General features: G+C 42.9%; 1 protein-coding gene across 2 annotated transcripts in view; it reads left to right on the top strand.

Moving 5' to 3' along the window:
- The window catches only part of prmt3 (protein arginine methyltransferase 3), a 108,139-nt gene that overhangs the window by 23,364 nt on the left and 59,552 nt on the right, over positions 1 to 25,223 (top strand). For both annotated transcript variants that reach the window (XM_029722198.1, XM_029722197.1), the window contains exons 10-11: positions 2,611 to 2,710; positions 19,435 to 19,513. In XM_029722198.1, coding sequence (XP_029578058.1) covers positions 2,611 to 2,710; positions 19,435 to 19,513 — 179 coding nt within the window. The remainder of the gene's footprint in view (positions 1 to 2,610; positions 2,711 to 19,434; positions 19,514 to 25,223) is intronic.

The raw sequence follows: 25,223 nt of genomic DNA on the forward strand, positions 1-25,223 counted from the left end.
ACATTCCTACTATTAGGTCAAGTTTATGTACATGAAAATAAAGTTAATAAAATAGTAGAATGAATTTAAGCCTATTTAAACAATTATTTTCATGACAGTCTCCGTCCATAACTGTCAGTTACATGGTTATTCAATTACTGTCACAGCCCTATGACCGATATGCTATTTTGGGTCCGATTCCGATTTTTTTTTTTTTGTGGGGGGGGTCAAAACTTACAGATACCGATATGTATGCCGATATACTGTTTTACAGTGGGAAAATTAAAAAGTTACATTTTTCGACACTGAATTCTCATAAATTGCCATCCAAAATAACAAATATCCAATAACTATGCTTCTTCCAATGTTGATTTCATACATTGTGACAATAATGACACATCATGTTAATGGTTCAGATAAGCATTAGATTCCCTTTCTCCATCCTATTTATTGAATATCGGTTATCGGCTGATAGCAATATAGCTTTAAAAGGCCAAAATTGACCGATTTATTAATGTGTGTGAACCAAAATATCGGTTGGGCTCTCATTATAATTGTTGCTGTTTGCCAGACAGGAATCTCTCTCTCGCTCGCTCATATGTTTAAATTAGAAAACAGGACGAGTTAAGTTACCACAGTCATTGCCTTTGAAAAATGGGAGATTCTTGATGGATTACAACTCATAATTACTGCAATGGATTATTTTATTATACAGATAATCCTACTGAATTGTCTGATTAGTCGAGTGTTGCATTGAGAGCTAGACTACTTGTGTAATTCTTCAACCAGCTGCACTGAAAGCCATGCTCACGGATAGGAATACTTTAGGGACTGCACCCTGATGGAGATTTGAATACTGAACCATATTGGGTTTTTAAAGGAATGTTCCACTCAAAATACAATTGAACTGTGCCGTTGGCTGGTCTAGTTGTAGTGCTGGTCTAGTTGTAGTGATGCCGCCCCCAGACCACATTTGTCTCTGGCTGCAGCGATTCCCAGCACCCGTTCCTCCACTCACATTCTCTGCTTTATCCCTCTCATTGATCTCCCCATCTACATTACTATCCTAAATGTGTCAATAAAACGTTAAAATATCTTAATATTCAGTGGCCTGTCTGTAGGAGCGAACCATTTTTGTGAACAGGGTGGTGTACCTAATAAACTGACCAATGAGTGTCTGTAACATTAGATTTTTTTGCTGTAGGACATTGGGGGAATCAACTACGTTTTATTTACAAGGAGCACGTGTGCACCTAATTTGAAAAATGTAGGCGCACACAAAGACATTTAGAAGCACAATTAAAAATATGAGGTAATTAAGCTAGAATCATTGGGCTCACTGTAGTGCCCTGTACCCCCGGGGGAGTTGTGGCATAATCCTGCTACTCCAATACAGATGGATGTAAGGTGATGAAACGTGTGTATTTAACCCACGGGGGGGGATTAACACTACAAGCAACCAGAAGAATGGCACTCTCTATGTCCGTCTCGCTCTTTCTCTAACATGTACATACACACACACTCTTGCTCTCTTTCTTTTAGTCATATCTCTTTCTACCTCTCAACGCCCCCCCCCCCCCCCCCCGTCTTGACATTGTCCTCTAAATTACCCCAATAATGAGATTACAGTGTTTCCCTCTCCTGAAAGGAGGGAGAAGAAGGGAGGTAGAGAGGGGGGATAGAGAGAACGTTAGAGAGTGATTCTGGGAGGATGTGATAGCGAGCGAGAGAGGGAGCGGAAGATAAGGATCAGCGCTGCATAAATGCACTCTTGGGCCGTGAGTAATTGTTCTGTCCCCAGTAACATTAGCTGTCATGATAATGGAATATGCACAGAGATTGATACCCTGGGTTGCCGGTCAGAAAAGGAAGAATCATTTAAACAGGGTGCACTCTCGTAGTCACCACATCAGTATGGACTCGCATGTATTGTGTATACACACACCTCATCTGTACACACGTGCTCTGGATACACACACACACACACACACACACACACACACACACACACACACACACACACACACACAGGTCAGGTTGGGTTTTCGTTAACACACAAACCTCTGTGTGAAAGGGCCATAGGGGAGGAACAATTATGTCCTACTTACCCAAAATAGCTTGGCTTTTGACCAATGTTAGAGTAGTAGGTTGGGTATATGTCGGAACAAATTCACTGTTTGTTGTGCCTTAACTACAGGGACTTTTTTTTATATACTTGTGAAAGATAGCCCACTTAATAAGAATAGCTCATCCTTTAAAGTCCTAACCTTAGAATATTACACAAAAGCTGTGTGTTGTTGGGAGACCATAGTACAGCTATTGATTTGTTACCATGATTACAACTATTATTTTCTGGAGTTGAATGCAAGTGTAAAAGTACAACTCATGTTGAGTAGAACACTGTGCCTGATCCATGGTTTTGGCCTATTTGCTGAAAGCATCACTCCAACACTTCGTTATTTTTTTATATTTCATTTGTTCTTTTTGGTTTTAAGATTCTTAATGTACTGTTTAATTGATCTCTGGCTGTAATTTTGGACTCGCATATTGTCTCGCTATCAAAATAACTATCGCATATTTTGAACAGGAAAGATAACACATTTTTTTCTTTACCGTATCGTTTCCTCTCAGGTCGAACCAGCTGCAGGACAGGGTCACTCTGATAAAGGGCAGGATAGAGGAGGTCAAACTGCCCGTTGAGAAGGTGGACATCATCATCTCAGAATGGATGGTCAGTTCACTGTTCATGCTCATTATTTTAATTTATTTTAATTACAGGTTGTGGTTTAAAAAAAAAGTGATGGACATTCCAAAGGTAATGTTATCTTTTTCGGAAGATTTCCTGAATCAGCTTGAATTGAAATGGAAATGCCGCAAACCCTGACAAATTATATTGTTATTCTAACTGCGCTGAACAATATCTCAACATACAGTATGGAAACCTCCCCTACAGTAGTAACAGCAGTGACTATTTTAAACATGGCATGTATAGAATTAGCCCCGGCCATGTCCCCTCCTAAATAGTTAACCAGGGAAGCAGAGTTACTTGGAGTCGCTCTGAGCACTGATGCCCATTCATCAGCCAGGTCCTCGCCGGCGAAACGGACGCAGGGGTTGAAAGTTGAACACTCCGCTGAAGTCATCCTTAATAATTAATTAATGAGCAGGCCGTATCTGTCCCCCCTCACGTCCCGCCCCGACTTTCCCCGAATCACCGGAGTCAGACGGAGCATTGCGGTTCGCTCGGGCACGGAATCTCACGCCGTTACCAGGGGAAATAGAAATTCACAGTGTGACGCGAATCTTTAATGACACCGGCTCACCGAACGCTAATAAATCTGAGAATCCTCCTGTCACTTCTCATCACCGCAGCGACTGTGGACATTTCTCATAGAGTGCATGGCCCAAAACGCTGCCCTAGGATCTGCCTGTGTGAAGTGGAGAAATGACAGGAAATGACAGCCCTTGCAGAGTCGTAAATTCATTGAGTCTGCGTTAGACCTTATTGGCGGTAAGTTGAAGTAAGTCTGAGTCCCGACAGCAAGAGACTGATGTATCCCCATGTCTTACAGCGGTTTAGACCCAACAAGGTCTGTCTTCAAGTTGTCATCAATGGATTTTAATCAGAATACCAGTCCTTTATAGATGTGATCTGATGCAAGTATTTACCAGCAGAGCGATAGAAATCACTTATTTTAATACCTCAAAGTTGATCGTGCCATCATGACTTTGATTGATCTATAGGCTATCAATATTACTAACTTAACAATTTATCATATTAGCCAATCACCAGTGTGTAGCACTGTACATCTGAACACATACCTGGGTGTGAGGCTTTACTTTGATGACCTTGTGTAGTTGCTTTACTCATAGACGAGAGTGATTTTGGCAGAACCAAGGGCTATGCTGATCCCCATGCCAAGGTGTCATGCTGTAATACATCACTAAACTGGCCCCTTATGCCCCCCAGCCCTGTCCAGCACACAGATGACACACACACACACACACACACACACACACACACACAGAGAGAGAGAGAAGTCCAACACATACTCACAGGTATACGCACGCACGCACACACACACACCCGAAGAGCACAGTGGGGGACAGAGGAGAGCAGTGACAGCCAAGTACCCTGAGCCTCTTAATGCTTTCAACAGGGGACAGGGAATATGGGTCATACCTCTGCCAACCAGCAAAAGGGGTGCTATGGATACACAGGAGGGACATCACTAAAATTAGACACTTCTAGAGAACATGACTGCTTCTTTTCACTCTTGAAGTGATAGAATATTAAAGGCACAGTTTAATTCAGTTTGATTTGGAGTACTTTTTTTAAAACAAATATTAGACATGCCATGAGAGAAATATATTTCATCTCTGAGATAATCACAACATTTGGTCAACAAAGGCAAAGAAAGCCTCCTTTATGTTCAGAGAACATTTGTCGTAGGCTACTTCTCGTAGTGTGTGATTTGAAAATATTGGCTCTAGGTGAAGCCTACTCAGTAATACACACACTACGAGTTAACTGGGTGATGTAAAGTGATCCATCCAGTAAGGTCTCTCTACCCCGAGGGAGAAGCGACAAGTTCCATCAGAAAATGTCCCAACTTCTGGCCGTCTCCCACTTTCAGACTAGACGATAGGGGATCACTCGGGCTGGTGATTAATGGGGGTGGGGTGGAGGGGGGAGGGGGGTTCATTTTGTGAAACAAGTCGCCTGTCTACCTAGCCAGGGTGTTGTTTGAGAGATGGACTTTAGCTGTGCCACTGTTGTTTCATAACTCAAAGCATTGATCTGTTCCTCTCTTTCTTCTCTCTCTCACAGAGGTTGTGTCCCAAATGGCACTCCATTTCATATATAGTGCACTACTTTTGACCAGGGGCCACGGGGCTTTGATCAGAAGTAGTGTGCTATGTAGGGCACAAGGTTCCATTTGGGATGAAGCCAGAGATAAGAGACTTCTGACTGGGGGGAGGAGGGGGTGAATTACTGAGAAGCTAAATAAAGATGGTTACCTAGAGATCAATCAGGTCTGATGGGTCTAGGTGACTGTTTTCTGATGGGAGGAGGGGGAAGGACTCTCATGAGTGAAGTTTGCTTTAGATTCAGTTTCGTGGCCTTGATCCCTCTGGCTTTAGGTGTAGTGAAATGGTGCTGGAGAGAAATTTTCGGGGCTGAAGTGTTTATATTGAAATCCACATCTAGGTCTCTTCAATGTGAGCGCGAAGCTTAATTCCATTGGTTGGCCTAGGTCACTGGGAAGTGAGTAGCAAATGACGGCGAATAGAAAATGAAGCAGGCTTTACCTGGAAAGAAGGCTTTCAGAAAATGACATTTTTCTCAGGGAGGCGGTAGGTAATTGAATTGAGGAAAACACACTTTTCATATCTTATCACGCAAAAGGAAGACATGAAGGACTTTGGCTTAACGTTTGTGGTCTGTAGATTTGACAGTATTTTTTTTTTATCCTATTTTACGAGGATTTGTTTTGACGGTGGGCAAAGTTTTCCTAGACGTCCACTTTGGAGGGCACCAGAGTTTGTTTGAGGAGAGTTCAACACGTGGGTGCACACACACACACACACACACACTGACTGTGTACGGTAGATCTGTGGAGCCAAATTAATGGCAGCCTCCTCTCTAGCCTCATTATCAGTAATAGGAGTCTCACCTGCCCAAGTAGAGGACAGCAGTAATCAGTCATACTGTCGCCCAGTCGGACTGACTGTCACTCACCCACACATGCATAGGCACATACACACAAGCATAGGCACATACACACATGGTGACACATACACACTCACAGAGACAGACACTTGAGAAAACAAACATACGCACATTCACACACATGCTGTACATTATTTTGAATTTACCTTAACCAACTTCAGGTTTTCAAATCAAGCTTTATTTATACAAAACATTTCAGACATGGAATGCAACACAATGCGCTTCACAGGAAAAACAAATAAAAACACAGTGAGGGGGAAAAAGTATTTGATCCCCTGCTGATTTTGTATGTTTGCCCACTGACAAAGAAATGATCAGTCTATAATTTATTTGAACAGTGAGTTTATTTGAACAGTGAGAGACAGAATAACAACAAAAAAATCCAGAAACATGCATGTCAAAAATGTTATAAAATGATTTGCATTTTAATGAGGGAAATAAGTATTTGACCCCCTCTCAATCAGAAAGATTTGTAGCTCCCAGGTGTCTTTTATACAGGTAACGAGCTGAGATTAGGAGCACACTCTTAAAGGGAGTGATCCTAACCGCAGCTTGTTACCTGTAAAAAAGACACCTGTCCACAGAAGCAATCAAACTTGTTGGAACTTGATGTGCACCAGATTCATTCATGTAGAAATTAACTGACCAAATTTTTTTTTGGTGAAAGAGCTTGTTTTTTGGGGGTCAGAGCTCATTAGAATAATACCCAGCCTGCTTTGCAATGGTACATTTACATTTTTGTAATTTACCAGACACTTATCAAGAGCGACTTCAGTCAGTCCGTTCAACTAAGGTAGATAAACAACCACATGTAAAACATTTATGTAACCGTTACTGAGAATGCTGTTGTAGTTTAACTGGTCTGTTGGTTAGTTCACTGTACCTTAAGCCCTGCTGGTTTAGGAGCTGGCTGAGAAGCTCATGGATGAGTAAGAAGCATATGGGAGAATAAAGCTCCCTACTGAAATATTCACTATATACCATTATTAATTGGAAATAAAACGTTCAAATGTAAAGAAGTGCTTTTTTAGTAGTTAGGATGAATGTAACTTAAAGAGCGAGAACTGACATTTATTAATTTGGGAGGTACTTGTTCTAATTGAGTTGAAACATATATATTTTTTATTTGTCCTTCATTTTGACATGGAATACATTTTGAGACCTAGGTCTCTTTTCCAAATGCACCCTGTATAATAAAATATAAAACACATTAAACACAAAATATATTCTGAACAAAAATATAAATGCAACAGGCAACAATTTCAACGATTTTGCTGAGTTACAGTTCATATAAGGAAATATGTCAATTAAAATAACTTCATTACGCTCTAACCTATGGATTTCACATGACTAGGTAGGGGCACATCCATGGGTTGGCCTGTGAGGGGATAGGCCCACCCACTGGGGAGCCAGGCTCAGCCAATCAGAATAACTTTTTTTCCCCATAAAAGGCCGTTATATACAGTGCTTTCGGAAAGTATTCAGACCCCTTGACTTTTTCCACATTTTGTTACGTTACAGCCTTATTCTAAAATGGATTACATTGGTCACTCTGACTACAGAGAAACTACAGAGTTTCTCTGTGGAGATGGGAGAACCTTCCAGAAGGACAACCATCTCTGCAGCACTCCACAAATCAGACCTTTATTGTAGAAATGGCAGACGAAAGTCACTCCTCAGTAAAAGGCACATGACATCCCTCTTGGAGTTGGCCAAAAGTCACCTAAAGGACAGACCATGAAAAACAAGATTCTCTGGTCTGACTAAACCAAGATTGAACTCTTTGGCCTGAACGCCAAGCGTCACGTCTGGAGGAAACCTGGCACCATCCCTACAATGAAGCATGATGGTGGCAGCGCCATGTCGTGGGGATGTTTTTCAGTGGCAGGGACTTGGAGACTATTTGGGATTTAGGGAAAGATAAACAGAGTAAAGTACAGAGAGATCCTTGATGAAAACCTGCTCCAGAGTGCTCAGGACCTCAGACTGGGAGCGAAGGTTCACCTTCCAACAGGACAACAACCCTAAGCACACAGCCAAGATAACACAGTAGTGGCTCTGGGACAAGTCTCAATGTCCTTGAGTGGCCCAGCCAGAGCCCGGACTTGAACCCGATCGAACATCTCTGGAGAGACCTGAAAATAGCTGTGCAGCGACGCTCCCCATCCTACCTGACAGAGCTTCAAAGGATCTGCAGAGAGGAAGTGGAGAAACTCCCCTAAATACAGGTGAGCCAAGCTTGTACTGTCATACCCAGGAAGACTCAAGGCTATAATCACTGCCAAAGGTGCTTCAACAAAGTACTGAGTAAAGGGTCTGAATACTTATGTAAATTGCAAGTATGACCGCAGAAGTTAATCACGCAGTTTACCAAATTATTCGAGATTTTACTTCTGGTTTAACAGAGATTACACAATGATACACTTTCAAAATGTTTTGCAATGGAAAATGAGCATTTCTCCTTAGACAAATACAGGTAGTCCCCCCCTGTTTCAAATGAGCACATCGACCTTGTCCAGTGTTTTTAAGGTATCATGAAATCATTAGATTATCAGGTGCTTTGTAGTCCAATGGTCAACCCACTGTCTAAAAACTGGGACTCCAGTGAATGGTTGACTGATCTGGAGTGGCCAGCAAGGAGTCCAGATCGGAATCACATCCAAAACCTATGGCAAGATCTGAAAACAACAGTTGGTGGAGGCCTCCCCTCAAATATTGAAGAATTAGAGCAGTTTCCTGCTGAAAAGTGGGCCAAATTGTCAGTAGAAAGGTGCAGCAAGCTCATTGATTGCAACAAATCAAGCTTTGTACAGTATATGTCAGGGGCGTAGGCAATACTTTATTATTAAAAAAATTCTGGCTAAGCCCCCGGTATACATTATACTGAAATGAACAACCACAGAAAAGCACGTATCTTATATCTCTCAAATTGTGTGTACAAATTAGTTATTGAGCATTTCTCCTTTACCAAGATAATCCATCCACCTGACAGGTGTGGCATATCAAAAAGCTGACTAAACAGCCTGATCATTACACAGGTGCACCTTATGCTGGGGACAATTAAAAGCCACTCTAGAATGTGCCGTTTTGTCACACAACACAATGCCACAAATGTCTCTTGTTTTGAGGGAGCGTGCAATTGTCAAGCTGACTGCAGGAATGTCCAATAGAGCTGTTGCCAGAGAATTTAATGTTAATTTCTCTACCATAAGCCACCTCCAATGTTGTTTTTAGAGAATTTGGCAGTACATCCCACCGACCTCACAACCACAGACCACGTGTAACCATGCCAGCCTCCACATTCGGCTTATTCACCTGTGGGATTGTCTGTGCTTAGACACCCAGTCAGCTGATGAAACTGTGTGAGTTTGCACAACCAAAGAATTTCTGCACAAACTGTCAGAAACCGTCTCAGGGAAGCTCATCTGTGTGCTCGTCGTCCTCACCCACGGTCTTGACCTGACTGCAGTTTGGTGTCGTAACCAACTTTAGTGGGAAAATGCTCACCTTCGATGGCCACTGGCATACTGGAGAAGTGTGCTCTTCACCGATGAATCCCGGCGAGATCCTGAGGCCCATTGTTGTTCCATTCATCCACCGACATCACCTCATGTTTCAGCATGATAATGCACGGCCCCATGTTGCAAGGATCTGTACACAATTCCTGGAAGCTGAAAATGTCCTGCATACTCACCAGACATGTCACGCATTGAGCATGTTAGGCATGCTCTGGATTGACGTGTACGACATCGTGTTCAAGTTCCTGCCAATATCCAGCAACTTTGCACAGCCATTGAAGAGTGGGACAACATTCCACAGGCCACAATCAACAGCCTGATCAGCTCTATGCGATGGAGATGTGTTGCGCTGCATGAGGCAAATAGTGATCACACCAGATACTTACTGGTTTTCTAATCCACACCTATTTTTTTTTAGGTATCTGTGCCCAACATAAATTCGGGTCTAATTAATTTATTTCAATTGACTGATTTCCTTATTTGAACGGTAAACCAGTAAAATGTTTGAAATTGTTGCATGTTTTGTTTATATATTTGTTCAGTGTAGTTAAGATAAGAGATGTGAGTATTCCCCTCACACACCCCCGGTGCAGTGACGTGGAGATGGATCCTGTGTTTTGCTAATAAACAGTGTGTGTGTATATGAGAAGGGCGTAGCGGGGTCGGATTGTGAGTCACGCTGTCAGGCTTGAAGGGATTGTCCCAACGCATTATGGGAGAAAAAGGAAGGCGTAACTCTCCTTCCGGACGTTTCTCTTCCTCTCCGACTCTTCCCCCTCCCTCTCCTTTAGGTGAGGCAGTGTCCCGTGAAATTGGGCTCTAAATTACGAGGTCGGGATACGTTGCGAGAGCGTTTTAACAACGACCTGGTTCTGAGAAAAGGACAGACCAGGACTAATACAGTTAGCCAGTCAGTAGATATGGACTTTGGTTCTGGAGTGGAAAATAACGTGTTACTGTTGGGCAGGGGGGGACCAATGTAGACCCTAACGCTACTTTGAATTCGGAGGCAATCATTATCTTTTCAGTTCATCCGTGGGCCATGAGATGGTGGCGATTGTAGTTTGTCTCCCCCCTTATCTTCTCTCCTCTTTCTGCTGAAAGGTTGTCTTCATTTGAATAATCATCTGTGAATTATTATGCGGCGGGCCGAAGCCATCTCGCTTGCTCTCTCTCTCACTTTCTCTGCGCCTCTACTACACCTCTCCTCATCTTCCTTCTTTTCTTCTCTCAAAGAGGTTCTGGCCCTAGCCCCTTTCCTGAGCTCCTACCCTTTGGTATGCCCAGATCTGAAAGGACTGGAATGGTGTGAGCAATATGGGGATTGCGCCACTTTGCCCTCCCTGAGGCCATATTGCTTTCATCTACCCACCTCTTTACTGTTTGAAGATCTGGATGAAAGCAATATGGCCTTTTGGAGGGCAAGGGTGAGTTACAGCAAAGGGCAACAGTAAAGGATCTAGGGGTTGAGTTGGAACCGAGCCAAAAGAGGAGGAGTTAGGCCTATAGGAAGGGTTGCAGGCTGGCTGGGTAAAAAAGCCATTTGTCAGCAGTGCACACCAGTAAGGATGAAGTCAACAAGATGTAATAATGGAATAATACCCAGGCTAATGTGCTATGTAGTGGAGCTGAACACAGGGCCACGCCAGGGTCAGACCTTCCCCTTGACACGGGCTTCTGAATAGCAGGGAACGTGGAGAGTGCTCCACGACGAGTGTGGGAAGGAAAGAGGGTCATAATATTACAATTAGTAACCCCCTCCCACAAATAAATATGTTGATTTCTTATACTTTTTGTTGGTTATTTTCTGCCTTGAAATATTTTGTCGAGGGTTGCCATGGTGCTGTAATGGCAGCATAGTCTGAGAGCTCCTGTACATATTGTACATATTTATTTGACTTAAGTGTTTTTTAAAATTGTTATTAGGTGTGCATGCAAAGTAATGCACTACTCTAGATTTCTTACGTACTCATATTATTATCTGATTGAAATTGTTGCATCTTTCGTTCATCATTTTGTTCAGTGTAGTTCAGATAAGAGATGTGCTGGTATCAGTAGTATTCCCCTCACACACACCCAGTGCAGTGACATGGATAGATGGCAGCATTCACGCAAAACTGAAAGCGTGAACCACTGCATTTAAGTAGGTAACTGGTAATATGGTTGAATACAAACTGTAGTTATTCCATCCGTAAGGCAATCAAACGGGCAAAATGTCAGTATAGAGACAAAGTGAAGTCGCAATTCATCGGCTCAGACATAATACATATGTGGGAGGGACTACAGACAATCACGGATTACAAAGGGAAAAACGGCCACGTCGTGGACACTGACGTCTTGCTCCCAGACAAGCTAAATACCTTCTTCGCCCACTTTGAGAATAACACAGTGCCACCATCGCGGCCCGCTCCCAAGGACTGTGGGCTCTTGTTCTCTGTGGCCGACGTGAGTAATACATTTAAGCAATGTGCAAGATGGCGCCGACAGATAGGGCAGCTCTGCTTTTAGCTCCTTTGTGTGTTATTTCTATATATATTTTTCTCCCCAATTTCATAGTATCTGGGCTAGACGAGCTCAGGAAGAGACGAGCTCAGGAAGAGACTCTCCTTCCAGAGAGACATTAAGGATAGTAGTTACGTCTTGTCTCATCGCTGCAACTCCTGTACGGACTCGGGAGAGGCGAAGGTCGAGAGCCATGCATCCTCCGAAACACAACCCAACCAAGCCGTACTGCTTCTTGACACAATGCCCATCCAACCCGGAAGCCAGCCGCACCAATATGTTGGAGGAAACATCGTACACCTGGCGACCTGGTCAGCGTGCACTGCGCCCGGCCCGCCACAGGAGTCGCTAGTGCGCAATGAGACAAGGATATCCCTACCGGCCAAACCCTCCCTAACCCAGATGACGCTGGGCCAGTTGTGCGCCGCCCCTTGGGCCTCTCGGTCGCGGCCGGCTGCGACTGAGCATGGACTCGAACCCAGACTCTCTGGTGGCACAGCTAGCACTGCGATGCAGTGCCTTAGACCACTGCGCCACCCGGGAGGCCTTTGTGTGTTATTTCTTACATTATTAGCCCAGGAAATGTTTTGTGTTATTATATACAGCCGGAAATAATTTTGGGATATCAGAGTGGCGGTAACTCCACCGGCATTACGACCGGGAATACGACTTTCACGAATTGGATCCTTCGTTCGTACCCCCCCAGAGCAATTTAACTGATTTCAGAGGTTGATCCAAAATACCGCCGAGGCGTGCACACCATCCACTGCTTCCAAGTATATTACTTGCTAATGTTCAGTCTCTGGATAATAAGGTAGACGAGCTCAGGAAGAGAATCTCCTTCCAGAGAGACATTAAGGATTGTAATATACTCTGTTTCACGGAAACATGGCTTTCTCGGGATATACTGTCTTTGTCCGTACATCCAGCTGCGTTCTCAGTATATAGCGCATACAGGAATAAAGAACTCTTTGGGAAGAAGTAAGGCGGGGGTGTATGTTTCATGATTAAAACACTTATGGTGTGATTGTGATAACATACAGGAATTCAAGTCCTTTTGTTCACCTGACCTAGAATACCTCTCAATCAAATGCCGACCATATTACCCCCCAAGAGAATTCTCTTCGGTTATGGTCACATCTGTGTTTATTCCCCCTCAAGCCGATACCACGACGGCCCTCAAAGAACTTCACTGGACGTTATGCAAACTGGAAACCACATATCCTGAGGCTGCATTTATTGTAGCTGGGGATTTTAACAAAGAAAATTTGAGGAAAACACTACCGAAGTTCACCAAACTCATTGACTGTTGCACTCTCTCTGAGAACATTAGACCACTGCTACTCAGCTTTTCGAAATGCCTACAAGGCCCTCTCCCGCTCTCCCTTCGGTAAATCAAATCACGACTCCATTTTGCTCATCCCTTCTTATAGGCAGAAACTCAAACAGGAAGTACCCGTGCTAAGGACTATTCAACACTGGTCTGTGCAATCGGAATCCACACTTCAAGATTGTTTTGATCACGGGGCCTGAGATATGTTCCGGGTAGCCTCTAATATTGACGAATGCATGGATATGGTGACTGACTTTATCAGAAAGTGTGTAGGAGATGTTGTACCCACTGTGACTATTAAAACCTACCCTAACCAGCCACCGTGGATAGATGCCAGCATTCACGCAAAACTGAAAGTGGAACCACTGCATTTAACCATGACAAGGTAACTGGGAATATGGCCGAATACAAACAGTGTAGTTATTCCCTCTGTAAGGCATTCAAACAGGCAAAACGGCAGTATAGAGAGAAAGTGGAGTCGATATTCAACGGCTCTGACACGGGACGTATGTGGCAGGGTCTACAGACAATCACAGACTACAAAGGGAAAACCAGCCATGTCACGGATACCGACGTCTTGCTTCCGGAAAAGCTAAACACCTTCTTTGCCCACTTTGAGGATAACACAGTGCCACTGACGCGGCCCGCTACCATGGACTGTGGGCTCTCCTTCTCCGTGGACGACGTGAGTAACACATTTTAAGCATGTTAACCCTCGCAAGGCTGCCTGCCCAGACAGCATCCCTAGCCGCATCCTCAGAGCTGGCTGGAGTGTTTACGGACATATTCAATCTCTCCCTATCCCAGTCTGCTGTCCCCACTTGCTTCAAGATGTCCACCATTGTTCCTGTACCCAAGAAAGCAAAGGTAACTGAACTAAATTACTATCGCCCCATAGCACTCACTTCTGTCATCATGAAGTGCTTTGAGAGACTACCTTACCTGACACCCTAGACCCACTTAAATTTGCTTACCACCCAAATAGATCCACAGACGATGCAATCACTATCGCACTGCACACTGCCCTATCCCATCTGGACAAGAGGAATACTTATGTAAGAATGCTGTTCATTGACTATAGCTCAGCGTTCCTCACCATAGTGCTCTCCAAGCTCATCATTAAGCTTGAGGCCCTGGGTCTGAACCCCGCCCTGCGCAACTGGGTCCTGGACTTCCTGACGGGTTGCCCCCCAGGTGGTGAAGGTAGGAAACATCCTCCACTTCGCTGATCCTCAACACAGGGGCCCTGCGCCTCCAACTCAATCATCAAGTTTGCAGACGACACAACAGTAATAGGCCTGATTACCAACAATGACGAGACAACCTACAGAGAGGAGGTGAGGGCCCTGGGAGTGTGGTGCCAGGTAAATAACTTCTCACTCAATGTCGACAAAACAAAGGAGCTGATCATGGAAACAGCAGAGGAAGTACGCCCCTATCTACACCGATGGGACCGCAGTGGCGCATCGGTGTGGTGAAGAAGGCACAACAGCGCCTCTTCAACCTCAGGAGGCTGAAGAAATTTGGCTTGTCACATAAAACCCTCACAAACTTTTACAAATGCACTATTGAGAGCATCCTGTCGGGCTGTATCAACACCTGGTATGGCAACTGCACCGCCCGCAACCGCAGGGCTCTCCAGAAGGTGGTGCGGTCTGCCCAACGCATCACCAGGGGAAAATTACCAGCCCTCCAGGACACCTACAGCACCCAATGTCACAGGAAGGCCAAAAAGATTACCAAAGACAACAACCACCTGAGCCACTGCCTGTTTATCCCGCTATCATCCAGAAGGCGAGGTCAGTACAGGTGAATCAAAGCTGGGATCGAGGGACATAAGCTGTTTTTCAATCTCAAGGCCATCAGACTGTTAAATAGCCATCACTAGCCGGCTACCACCCGGTTACTCAACCCTGCACCTTAGAGGCTGCTGCCCTATATACATAGACATGGAATCACTGGCCACTTTAATTATGGTTAAATACTGCTTTACTCATCTCATATGTATGTATTGTATTCTATTCTGTATTTTAGTCAATGCCACTCTGAAATTGCTTGTCCTAATATTTATATTTCTTAATTCTGTTCTTTTACTTTTCGATTTGTGTGTGTATTGTTAGATACTATTGCATTTTGCTACACCCGCAATAACATCTGCTAAATATGTGTATATGAAAAATAAAATTTGATTTCACATGACTGACCAAAGTCTGTGGAATATAGACAAAATGTTACTCTGCCTAATTTACAAAAGGTATTCAACACTTAAATCTCCATGTTACAAATCATTAAAATTCCTTGTACGAGGCTTATCTTTTCAGAACCGAGTACTGCATTTACAAATGTATGGATTGCTTCACATGTATAAACTAACCTGTCTCTGGCATGCCTTTTTAGTTTTTTGAGTTCCCTCTGCTCTGTTTATGGTATCTGATGCTTCTCTCTTTCGGTCCAGTGTATATACACTGAGTATACAGAGCATTAAGATTAAGCTCTTTCCATGGCATAGACTGACCAGGTGAAAGCTATGATACCTTATTGATGTACTTGTTAAATCCACTTCATTCAGTGTAGATGGAAGGGGAGGAGATATCAATATTAGGAAGGCGTTCCTAATGTTTGGTATACTCGGTGTATGTTGGAGAAGATAAAGTCAGTGTGGTGTATTACCAATGAAAGTCAACTGGTGGTTTTAATAGAATCACACGACTGAAACCATTTATATTTCTCACTACTGTCAGTCTATTGCTTGTTATGTGTTGGCATGTGACTTCCAATCACTTCAATAATTTAATATTTATTTTGAGAACTGTGACCCACATTACCATTCTGATAACAATATTTGAAAAATGGCTTGACAGAAGTAACATGCATCAAAATCCTTGCGAACATTTTAGGATGTGGAACTGGTCTGTCTAAGTCTTAATGGGAATAACGGATCTTTTGTCGCTCTTATTCCAATCTCTATTACTTGGCATTCAGCTGATCAACTGCTCATCATGAAAACAAAAAAGCATCATTAGCTAATACAAAAAAGGAAGAACAGTTATTGTAGCTACTCTAGCCTATCTAACGTTAACGTTAGACCTAGCATCTTTGTTAGCTAGCTTGCAAGCTAGTTTGTTTTTGCTAACTAACCAAAATGGCAAGCTAACCTGCAATTTCTTTAAAAAAAACGAAGTTTATTACAGTTAAATAACGTCAGTAGCTAGCTAGTTGCTAACTTTGAATATAAAAATGTGCTGATTTCGGTTGGCTGTTACACAGCAATATAGCTAGCCAGCCAGCTTACTCTGATAGCTATGGAAACAGTGCATGTGTTCAGACAGACACTAATAATAAAAGCTTCATACCTGGATGCAGAGTGTTGCGGTACAATTCTGTAACCATTTCCATGTCTTGATTTGGCGTAAAATGTCCTCTTAACAAAACACCCCCCAGAGATTTCAAAATGCTTCAGGTCTTTTCTTTGTATTTTCCTTTTCTCATGCAGATGGATGCCTACACTACGCTCTTAACTCAAACAAAATATTGTGACCAAAACTAACCACAGATGGTGATGACCTGACGTTAAACACCAACGCCATACAGTGGGGCAAAAAAGTATTTAGTCAGCCACCAATTGTGCAAGTTCTCCCAATTAAAAAGATGAGAGAGGCCTGTAATTTTCAGCATAGGTACACGTCAACTACAACAGACAAAATGAGAGAAAAAAATCCAGAAAATCACATTGTAGGATTTTTAATGAATTTATTTGCAAATTATGGTGGAAAATAAGTATTTGGTCACTTACAAACAAGCAAGATTTCTGGCTCTCACAGACCTGAAACTTCTTCTTTAAGAGGCTCCTCTGTCCTCCACTCGTTACCTGTATTAATGGCACCTGTTTGAACTTGTTATCAGTATAAAAGACACCTGTCCACAACCTCAAACAGTCACACTCCAAACTCCACTATGGCCAAAACCAAAGAGCTGTCAAAGGACACCAGAAACAAAATTGTAGACCTGCACCAGGCTGGGAAGACTGAATCTGCAATAGGTAAGCAGCTTGGTTTGAAGAAATCAACATTGGGAGCAATTATTAGGAAATGGAAGACATACAAGACCACTGATAATCTCCCTCGATCTGGGGCTCCACGCAAGATCTCACCCCGTGGGGTCAAAATGATCACAAGAACGGTGAGCAAAAATCCCAGAACCACACGGGGGGGACCTAGTGAATGACCTGCAGAGAGTTGGGACCAAAGTAACAAAGCCTACCATCAGTTACACACTACGCCGCCAGGGACTCAAATCCTGCAGTGCCAGACGTGTCCCCCTGCTTAAGCCAGTACATGTCCAGGCCCGTCTGAAGTTTGCAAGATAGCATTTGGATGATCCAGAAGAGGATTGGGAGAATGTCATATGGTCAGATGAAACCAAAATATAACTTTTTGGTAAAAACTCAACTCGTTGTGTTTGGAGGACAAAGAATGCTGAGTTGCATCCAAAGAACACCATACCTACTGTGAAGCATGGGGGTGGAAACATCATGCTTTGGGGCTGTTTTTCTGCAAAGGGACCAGGACGACTGATCCGTGTAAAGGAAAGAATGAATGGGGCCATGTATCGTGATATTTTGAGTGAAAACCTCCTTCCATCAGCAAGGGCATTGAAGATGAAACGTGGCTGGGTCTTTCAGCATGACAATGATCCCAAACACACCGCCCGGGCAACGAAGGAGTTGCTTCGTAAGAAGCATTTCAAGGTCCTGGAGTGGTCTAGCCAGTCTCCAGATCACAACCCCATAGAAAGTCTTTGGAGGGAGTTGAAAGTCCGTGTTGCCCAGCGACAGCCCCAAAACATCACTGCTCTAGAGGAGACCTGCATGGAGGAATGGGCCAAAATACCAGCAACAGTGTGTGAAAACCTTGTGAAGACTTACAGAAAACGTTTGACCTGTGTCATTGCCAACAAAGGGTATCTAACAAAGTATTGAGAAACTTTTGTTATTGACCAAATACTTATTTTCCACCATAATTTGCAAGTAAATTCATTAAAAATCCTACAATGTGAATTTCTGGATTTTTTTTCTCATTTTGTCTGTCATAGTTGAAGTGTACCTATGATGAAAATTATAGGCCTCTCATCTTTTTAAGTGGGAGAACTTGCACAATTGGTGGCTGACTAAATACTTTTTTGCCCCACTGTATATTAAGAAAACTCTATCAACCTTTGCCCAAACCTGATAGTAATTGGTCACATTTTTATTATATTAAGTTATTTAAATCTCACCTCGAATTTCAATTGCAGTTGCTTGCTCGACTATATTTTTGCCATGTTTAAAATCACCAGAGCGGAATATAATTCAAGACGTGACTTGATCATATGAAATAGACAATCAAATCTTTATTGATCCATTATACAGAGAAAACGGAAATGTGTTAGAACTTGCTGTCACAGTACCCATCCCCACCACACAATTACCGTAATTTCCGGACTATTAAGCGCACCTGAATATAAGCCGCACCCACTGAATTTAAAAAAATATATATTATTTTGAACATAAATAAGCCGCACATGTCTATAAGCCGCAGGTGCCTACCGGTACATTGAAACAAATGAACTTTACACAGGCTTTAACGAAACACGGCTTGTAACAAAAATAAATAGGCTTTAACGAAACACGGCTTGTAACAAAAATAAATAGGCTTTAACGAAACACGGCTTGAAACAAAAAAAAATGATTTGCAGTAAGCTTTAGTTGTCTTTTTGCACTGAGTCAATTCCTCACGCTGCTGTTTCCAACGTCTTATCATCGACTCATTAAGACCAAGCTCCCGTGCAGCAGCTCTATTTCCTTTTCCAACAGCCAGATCAATCGCCTTCAACTTGAAAGCTGCATCATATGCATTTCTCCGTGTCTTTGCCATGATGAGGGTGACAAAATGACTACCGTAATCAGAATGATGGGAAGTTTGAGAGCGCTCGATTTAATCTAAACCGTAAACAAAAAAGTTGTTTGACCTTAACCAGTTCGGCAATTTCATTGGTCTAATGAAAGCTTCATGCCGGCAAAAAACTGAGCACGTCACAGAATGTTATTTTTTTTTTAGAAAAACAAATTGAAAGCGGGAAAAATCCATATGTTAGCCGCGTCATTGTTTAAGCCGCGGGGTTCAAAGCGTGGGAAAAAAGTTGCGGCTTATAGTCCGGAATTTACGGTACTCACATTACAGTCTGGGAGCAGCACAGGGTCAACTCTGGAGTTAAATGCCTTGCTCAAGGGCACATCGGTAGTAGGTGGCACCTGAGATATTGACAGCAACCCTCTGATGCATGTCTCCCTGACCATTGTATTGTACTGATCTGTCCTCTCTCTCTTCAAGGGTTACTTCCTGCTGTTTGAGTCAATGCTGGATTCGGTTCTCTATGCCAGAGACCTCTATCTGGCCGAGGGGGGCTCAGGTGAGTCACGCGCACACACACTGTACCTTACTTAATTTCTCCCCTTGGGAAAAATGTGTTGCACTATCATGTACACCTTTTAAAATGGCATTTAAGAAAAGGACAAGAACAATACAAATGGACAATAAAAGAACGATGCACATTTATGATGGTTCTATACAGCCCGCTGGTCTTAGTGATTGAATAGGGACATTAACCCAAGCTACTAAGGAGGAAAATCACATCACATCAAATGATTGTCAGTCAAAAAGTGATTGAATTCATATAGAACGACCCTATACCCTACTGTATATGTACAGTATATACAGTAAGAAGACCCCCTCCCCTCCAAAAAAACAAACAACATAAACACTTAATATGCTAGATCAGGTTTTTTACGGTCTCTCTCTGTTGCCCTATCTGTTGTGGTTGATGATATTGTGGGTGGAGCTTAAAATGGCATTAGACGTTGCATGACCGTCATATGACCTCAATGACTGAGCAGAGCTATCAGGCAGCTTGTTTTTCTTTTATGGACACATGGACATGGATGCAAACACATGCATGGACACGCGCACACACCCACACACCACACCGCGCACACTTCAGTATTGTTCCACTGGTCCACCGAATGCCCCCTGTAGGAAGTGCAGTCGAAGGCAGTAGCCATCCAATGCCAGTTCAGTGTGGTTTTATATGTACATTTACAACATTTTATTGTGTGTACCTGTCTCCAGAGCCTTATCTCCGGCTGTGCATGCCACTTTGCATTTTACTGTGTAACGATTTAAATTAGAAAAAGGGTGAAAAGTGGAGCAACTGTAGTTTTTAAATTATAGGAGAAATCACTTGCTTTATTTTTTACTGAAGCGCAAAACCACAGCATTTGATGCATTGCAAAGTTCTATTCTCTTATTTATGGTTTTCTTTGATGTGTGTGTAAGCACACTAGAGCAGGGACGATAAATAGAAAATTAGACACCAACATTGTCTTCGTCTTACGTCTTTGGGGCGGCAGTGTGGCCTAGTGGTTAGAGCGTTGGACTAGTAACTGAAAGGTTGCAAGTTTGAATCCCCGAGCTGACAAGGTACAAATCTGTCGTTTTGCCCCTGAACAAGGCAATTAACCCACTTTTCCTAGGCCGTCATTGAAAATAAGAATTTGTGCTTAACTGACTTGCCTAGTTAAATTAAGGTAAAATAAAACAAATAAAAAAATTACCGAAGCAACTTTTCTTGTCACAATTTTTTTTTCTTCCTCTCGATTTGCGTACTGAATGAGCAATGCTGAAAGTATTCTCTTGTGGACAGAAACGCATAACATAACTGGTATTGTAGCGTAGCATCTGTCAACAGACTGTGGGACGCGATGACTACCGAGGAACTTTGTTCCGGTGCGCAGATTTTTCATCACTGACCATCACGGACAAATCACGCTTAAAGAGTCAAAAATAAATGGGACCATTCTGGATCCTATTTGAACAGGTTGCATATCAAAATATAAATCATGCATTCTCTGGACATGTTAGATGAAATAGCTAACTTATTTTTTTAACCATACCATCTCAGTTGTCTTACTTCTTAAAGGCACTGGAAAAAGTTAGTCTAGAACCCTGCCGCTAATGGAAATTAACTGTGCATTAAAAGTGAAACAAATCGTTGTATTTATCGTTATCAAGCAAAATGGCTAAATTTTTTGAGAAGAGTTTTTGTCCATATCGCCCAGCTCTAGTGTGTACACATGATGGCAGATGGTACACAGTACAGTATTTCACTGCTTTTCTGCCTGTGTGTTTTTGTGCTTTTTACCGCATGTGTGTAGCCCATGCCAGCATGTGCACGCACTGGTGTGTGTGAGAGAGCATATGGATATTCAGGGTCAGCTGCTGTCTGTCACTGGCCAGGCTTAATGATTTGTGACAAACAGGGGCCTGACACAGGAGTAGTTCTGAAACACTGCCTTTTACTGGCTGTCAGGGACAGCAGAAAGGTCACACCTGGAGAGGGAGAGAGGGAAGGACGGAGAGGGGGGAGCAGGAAGAAAAAAGGGTGGGGAGAAGAGGGTGCAGACTAGAGAGAGAGAAGGAAAGAGAGATTAAGATGAGGGTAGAAATTGAGAAAATGAGAGGTCAGAGAGAGGGATGGAACGAGATGAAGAGGAAAGAGGGGGCAGAGCCAGATGAGGGGAGCAGAGGGAAAAGAGAAAGAATGAGGGATAAATAGTATAGGTAAGATACTGAATCCCCACCTTCTCTGATTTCTCTTGGTTGGAAGTCATTATTTGTCAAGCATTCTCTCATTTTTTGGGGTTTCTTATTTCACTATAACTCACTGATGGGCGTGTGTGCCTTCATGCGTGTTATTTCTCTATCTCCTGTGCTGCGGTGTGTGTGTTTTTACATTAGTGTGTTTCAGAAGTTCCCTCATTCTACCCAGCACATTAACCTCATCTTCATCCTTAAATGTATCCCCATTCACCAGAGTCGTCCAGCGTCAAGGGATAAGGGATCTTTTTTGTCCGTCTACCCATAACCCCCCCACCCCCCACCCCCAAACGGGCTGTGAGCAGCGAGTCGAGAAGGACACAGATGTCAAAACCATGAATCTGGGGATGCCTGTGTACCCCCCCGACTCGTTCTCTTTCTCGCTCTCTCTCTCCGTCTACAGTACAGCCTCCCTCCTCCCTTGCATTTTTCCTATTTTCTTCTCTCACCCCCCTCCTTTCTCTCCCACCCCTATCCCTCGCTTTCTCTTTTTCTCTCTCCCCTTTATTTTTCAGGCCTGTTCCATTCCTGCCCAATCAGCATCCCCCTCCTCTCACTTGGCCCTTATAATTACTAACTTGCTCCAGTAATCAGGGAAAAATTAAGTGACAAATCTGTCGTCGTGGGTGGTGGTGTGAGTGGCAGGTGTCACTGTGGCTGAAGAGCCAATCAGAGGAGCCCGTGAGACACTCATCACATAGCTGTCACCATCCATTCAGAGTCTTCCTGTTTCTGACACAACACAACTAACATTATCACAACAGAACTAGCCTACTAGTAAGTCTAGCTAACATTAGCGAACAAATTAAATAAGTATAAAATTACACTTATACTTGTTTACTTGACTTTTATACTCTCTAAATTGACTCTTTCAAATAATTTACTGGCAAGTTTTCCACCGACAAACTGCATTAGGGAAGTAAAGCGGAAATGGAATCCATCACTTCCGTTGTTTGGGTGTGCCTATAGCAACGTTTGAAAATGAGGTGGATAGCTTGTATTATCGACCATGGGGAGGGGAGTATGTTCATTTGCTGATATGCGCTATTCTGCAATGCAGGTTAGGTTGAATTGAGCTCTAAGGTTCTCGAACTTGCTATGGTGATTGCCACAGAGTCTCCTCTGAAAGCTTGGAAATCTCTCCAACATAGGGACGCAGCCCCAGAAATACAAGCCTGTTGAGATGGGAAAGGGGGATACCTAGTCAGTCCAACTGAATGTATTCAACTGAAATGTGTCATCCAAATTTAACCCAACCCCTCTGAATCAGAGAGGTGCGGGGGGTTGCCTTAATCGACATCCATGTCTTCGGCGTCCGGGGAACAGTGGGTTAACTGCCTTGCTCAGGGGCAGAACGACAGATTTTTACCTTGTCAGCTCGGGGATTCCTTCCAGCAACCTTTCGGTTACTGGTAGTCAGAGACAGAACAGTCTGTACAAGGTTTCTTCTGTCACTGTATGATTCTCTTCTGTGGCCTTGTCCCATGAATAAATGAGAGAAATACTGTGTGTTCGTGCGTGCGTGCGTGCGTGCTGGCGTGTGTGTGCGTGCGTGCTGGCGGAGAGACAGTGTTAGGGGAATACATGAAGTGCAGGATAATAGTTTATTATTAAGTGCCATAACGTCTTATATGAGGATTGTCAAAAAATACAACTTCAAATTATCACCACAACATCGAACTTGACCTTTGCCGAGTGTTTCCCGTAGCAGGTAATTGTCTGCTTTTAGGCAGATATAAAAATGACAATTAAAACATTGCCGGACACATCTCTCAATGTATGACTATTGCCTGCTTGTCTTGGTCTTGCACTCTCACTAGCGAACAATATCAACTCGGTCCAACCCGCAACTGTTCACGCACTAACTAAGTCTGACATACACAGTTGTATTGACAAACATGAGCTAGTTACTGCCTGGATATGTACCTCATTCTGTTATCCCATTTACACAAACTTTTTACATTTACAGTATGTTTTTCTACACTGAGAAGGTGTTATGTTTTTTCTGGAATTCAACTTTTTATTGTCATGTGCACCAGTACAGTGATGTGCCTTTCTTGGTTGATCTTTTCCAACAATGCAGTAGTACTAGCACAAAAACACATGAGAAATAGAAATAAGAAGAACACAAGAAAGTAAGTAAGCTATATATAGGATCACTTCCAGGGCCACTGACAATACCATATTTACAATGTGCCGGGATACTGGAGTGGCAGGGTTAGATACAGTATGTATTGGGGTAAGGTAACTAGGCATCAGGATATATTATAAACAGAGTAGCAGCAGCGAATATGATGATTGTACTGTATGCGAGTGTGTGCTTGTGTAGAGTCAGAATGAATGTGTGTGCGCGTTATGTATGTGCGCAAATGAAGTGTGTTGGAGTGTCAGTGTGAGTATGTAGAATGTTCATAGATTGAGTGTGCATGGAGTGCACATTTTTGTATAAAATAGAAGGGTCAATGCAGATAGTCAGTGTAGACATTTTGTTAGCTATTTAGCAGTCTTATGGCTTGGGGTTAGAAGCTGTTCAGGAGCCTGTTGGTGTCAGACTTGATGCTCCGGTACCGCTTGCCGCGTGGAAGCAGTGAGAACAGTCTATGGCTTGGTTGGCTGGAGTCTTGAACATCTTTCCGGGTCTTACTTTCTTGCCATCCTACCCAACTACATACTACTGTTTTCCTGTCATCTATCCTTTCTTTTTAAAATAATGTGCATGTATCCATTTTTAGCACCAAAACAATCCACGTCCATGGATTTCACAATGAGTTCTACAGTGGACAGCAGTTGCTGCAATAAAAACGAGACATTCTGCTGTTCGTAGCTTCCCGCCAGTCAGTGTGTCATGTACAGTCTACTCTTCGATTTTGTGTTTGTGACAGTAGGTTATTCTGTGACAACTTTGAAGTGGTTATGTCTTTCGTAATATCTAGCACTTAAGCATATGGCTGTAATGTCCCTCCATGGGGGGGAACAGTCATGGCCCCAAGCGCTTCAGCCTCTGCCAAATCACCAAGCCGATTAACCAGTCAGATGAACACATTTTTAGATGTTTAACGTTTACAAAACACATTAAGACTCATGTTTAATGTTCATTTCAAATTCATGGATTAATGTTTATAGAATACATTCAGATGGGGTTTAATATCTGTGTATAACCAGAGCCTGGTTTGGCTCTGTGGCTGTATCGAGGTGAATTACTCCCTTGATTTAATTCTGAGTTGCAGGAATGTTTTAAAAATATATATTTTTTGAAATACTTAAAAAATGTATTCTACATCAAGCATGTTTTGTATTTTTGTCCCAGTCATAAACATGAGTCACAAACAAGGTCAGTATTGACAGAAAGTGTAAAAAGTAGGACAGAGCGGCCATAAAGGTCTGGTATTTGATGGATATACTCATTACTGGTGCTTTATGAAATGGATGCCGAGTCCCACAGCAACAAAGTCTCTTATAATGGGGTT

This window comes from Salmo trutta, chromosome 29 (genome assembly GCF_901001165.1).
Source record: "Salmo trutta chromosome 29, fSalTru1.1, whole genome shotgun sequence".
Lineage (NCBI taxonomy): Eukaryota > Metazoa > Chordata > Actinopteri > Salmoniformes > Salmonidae > Salmo > Salmo trutta.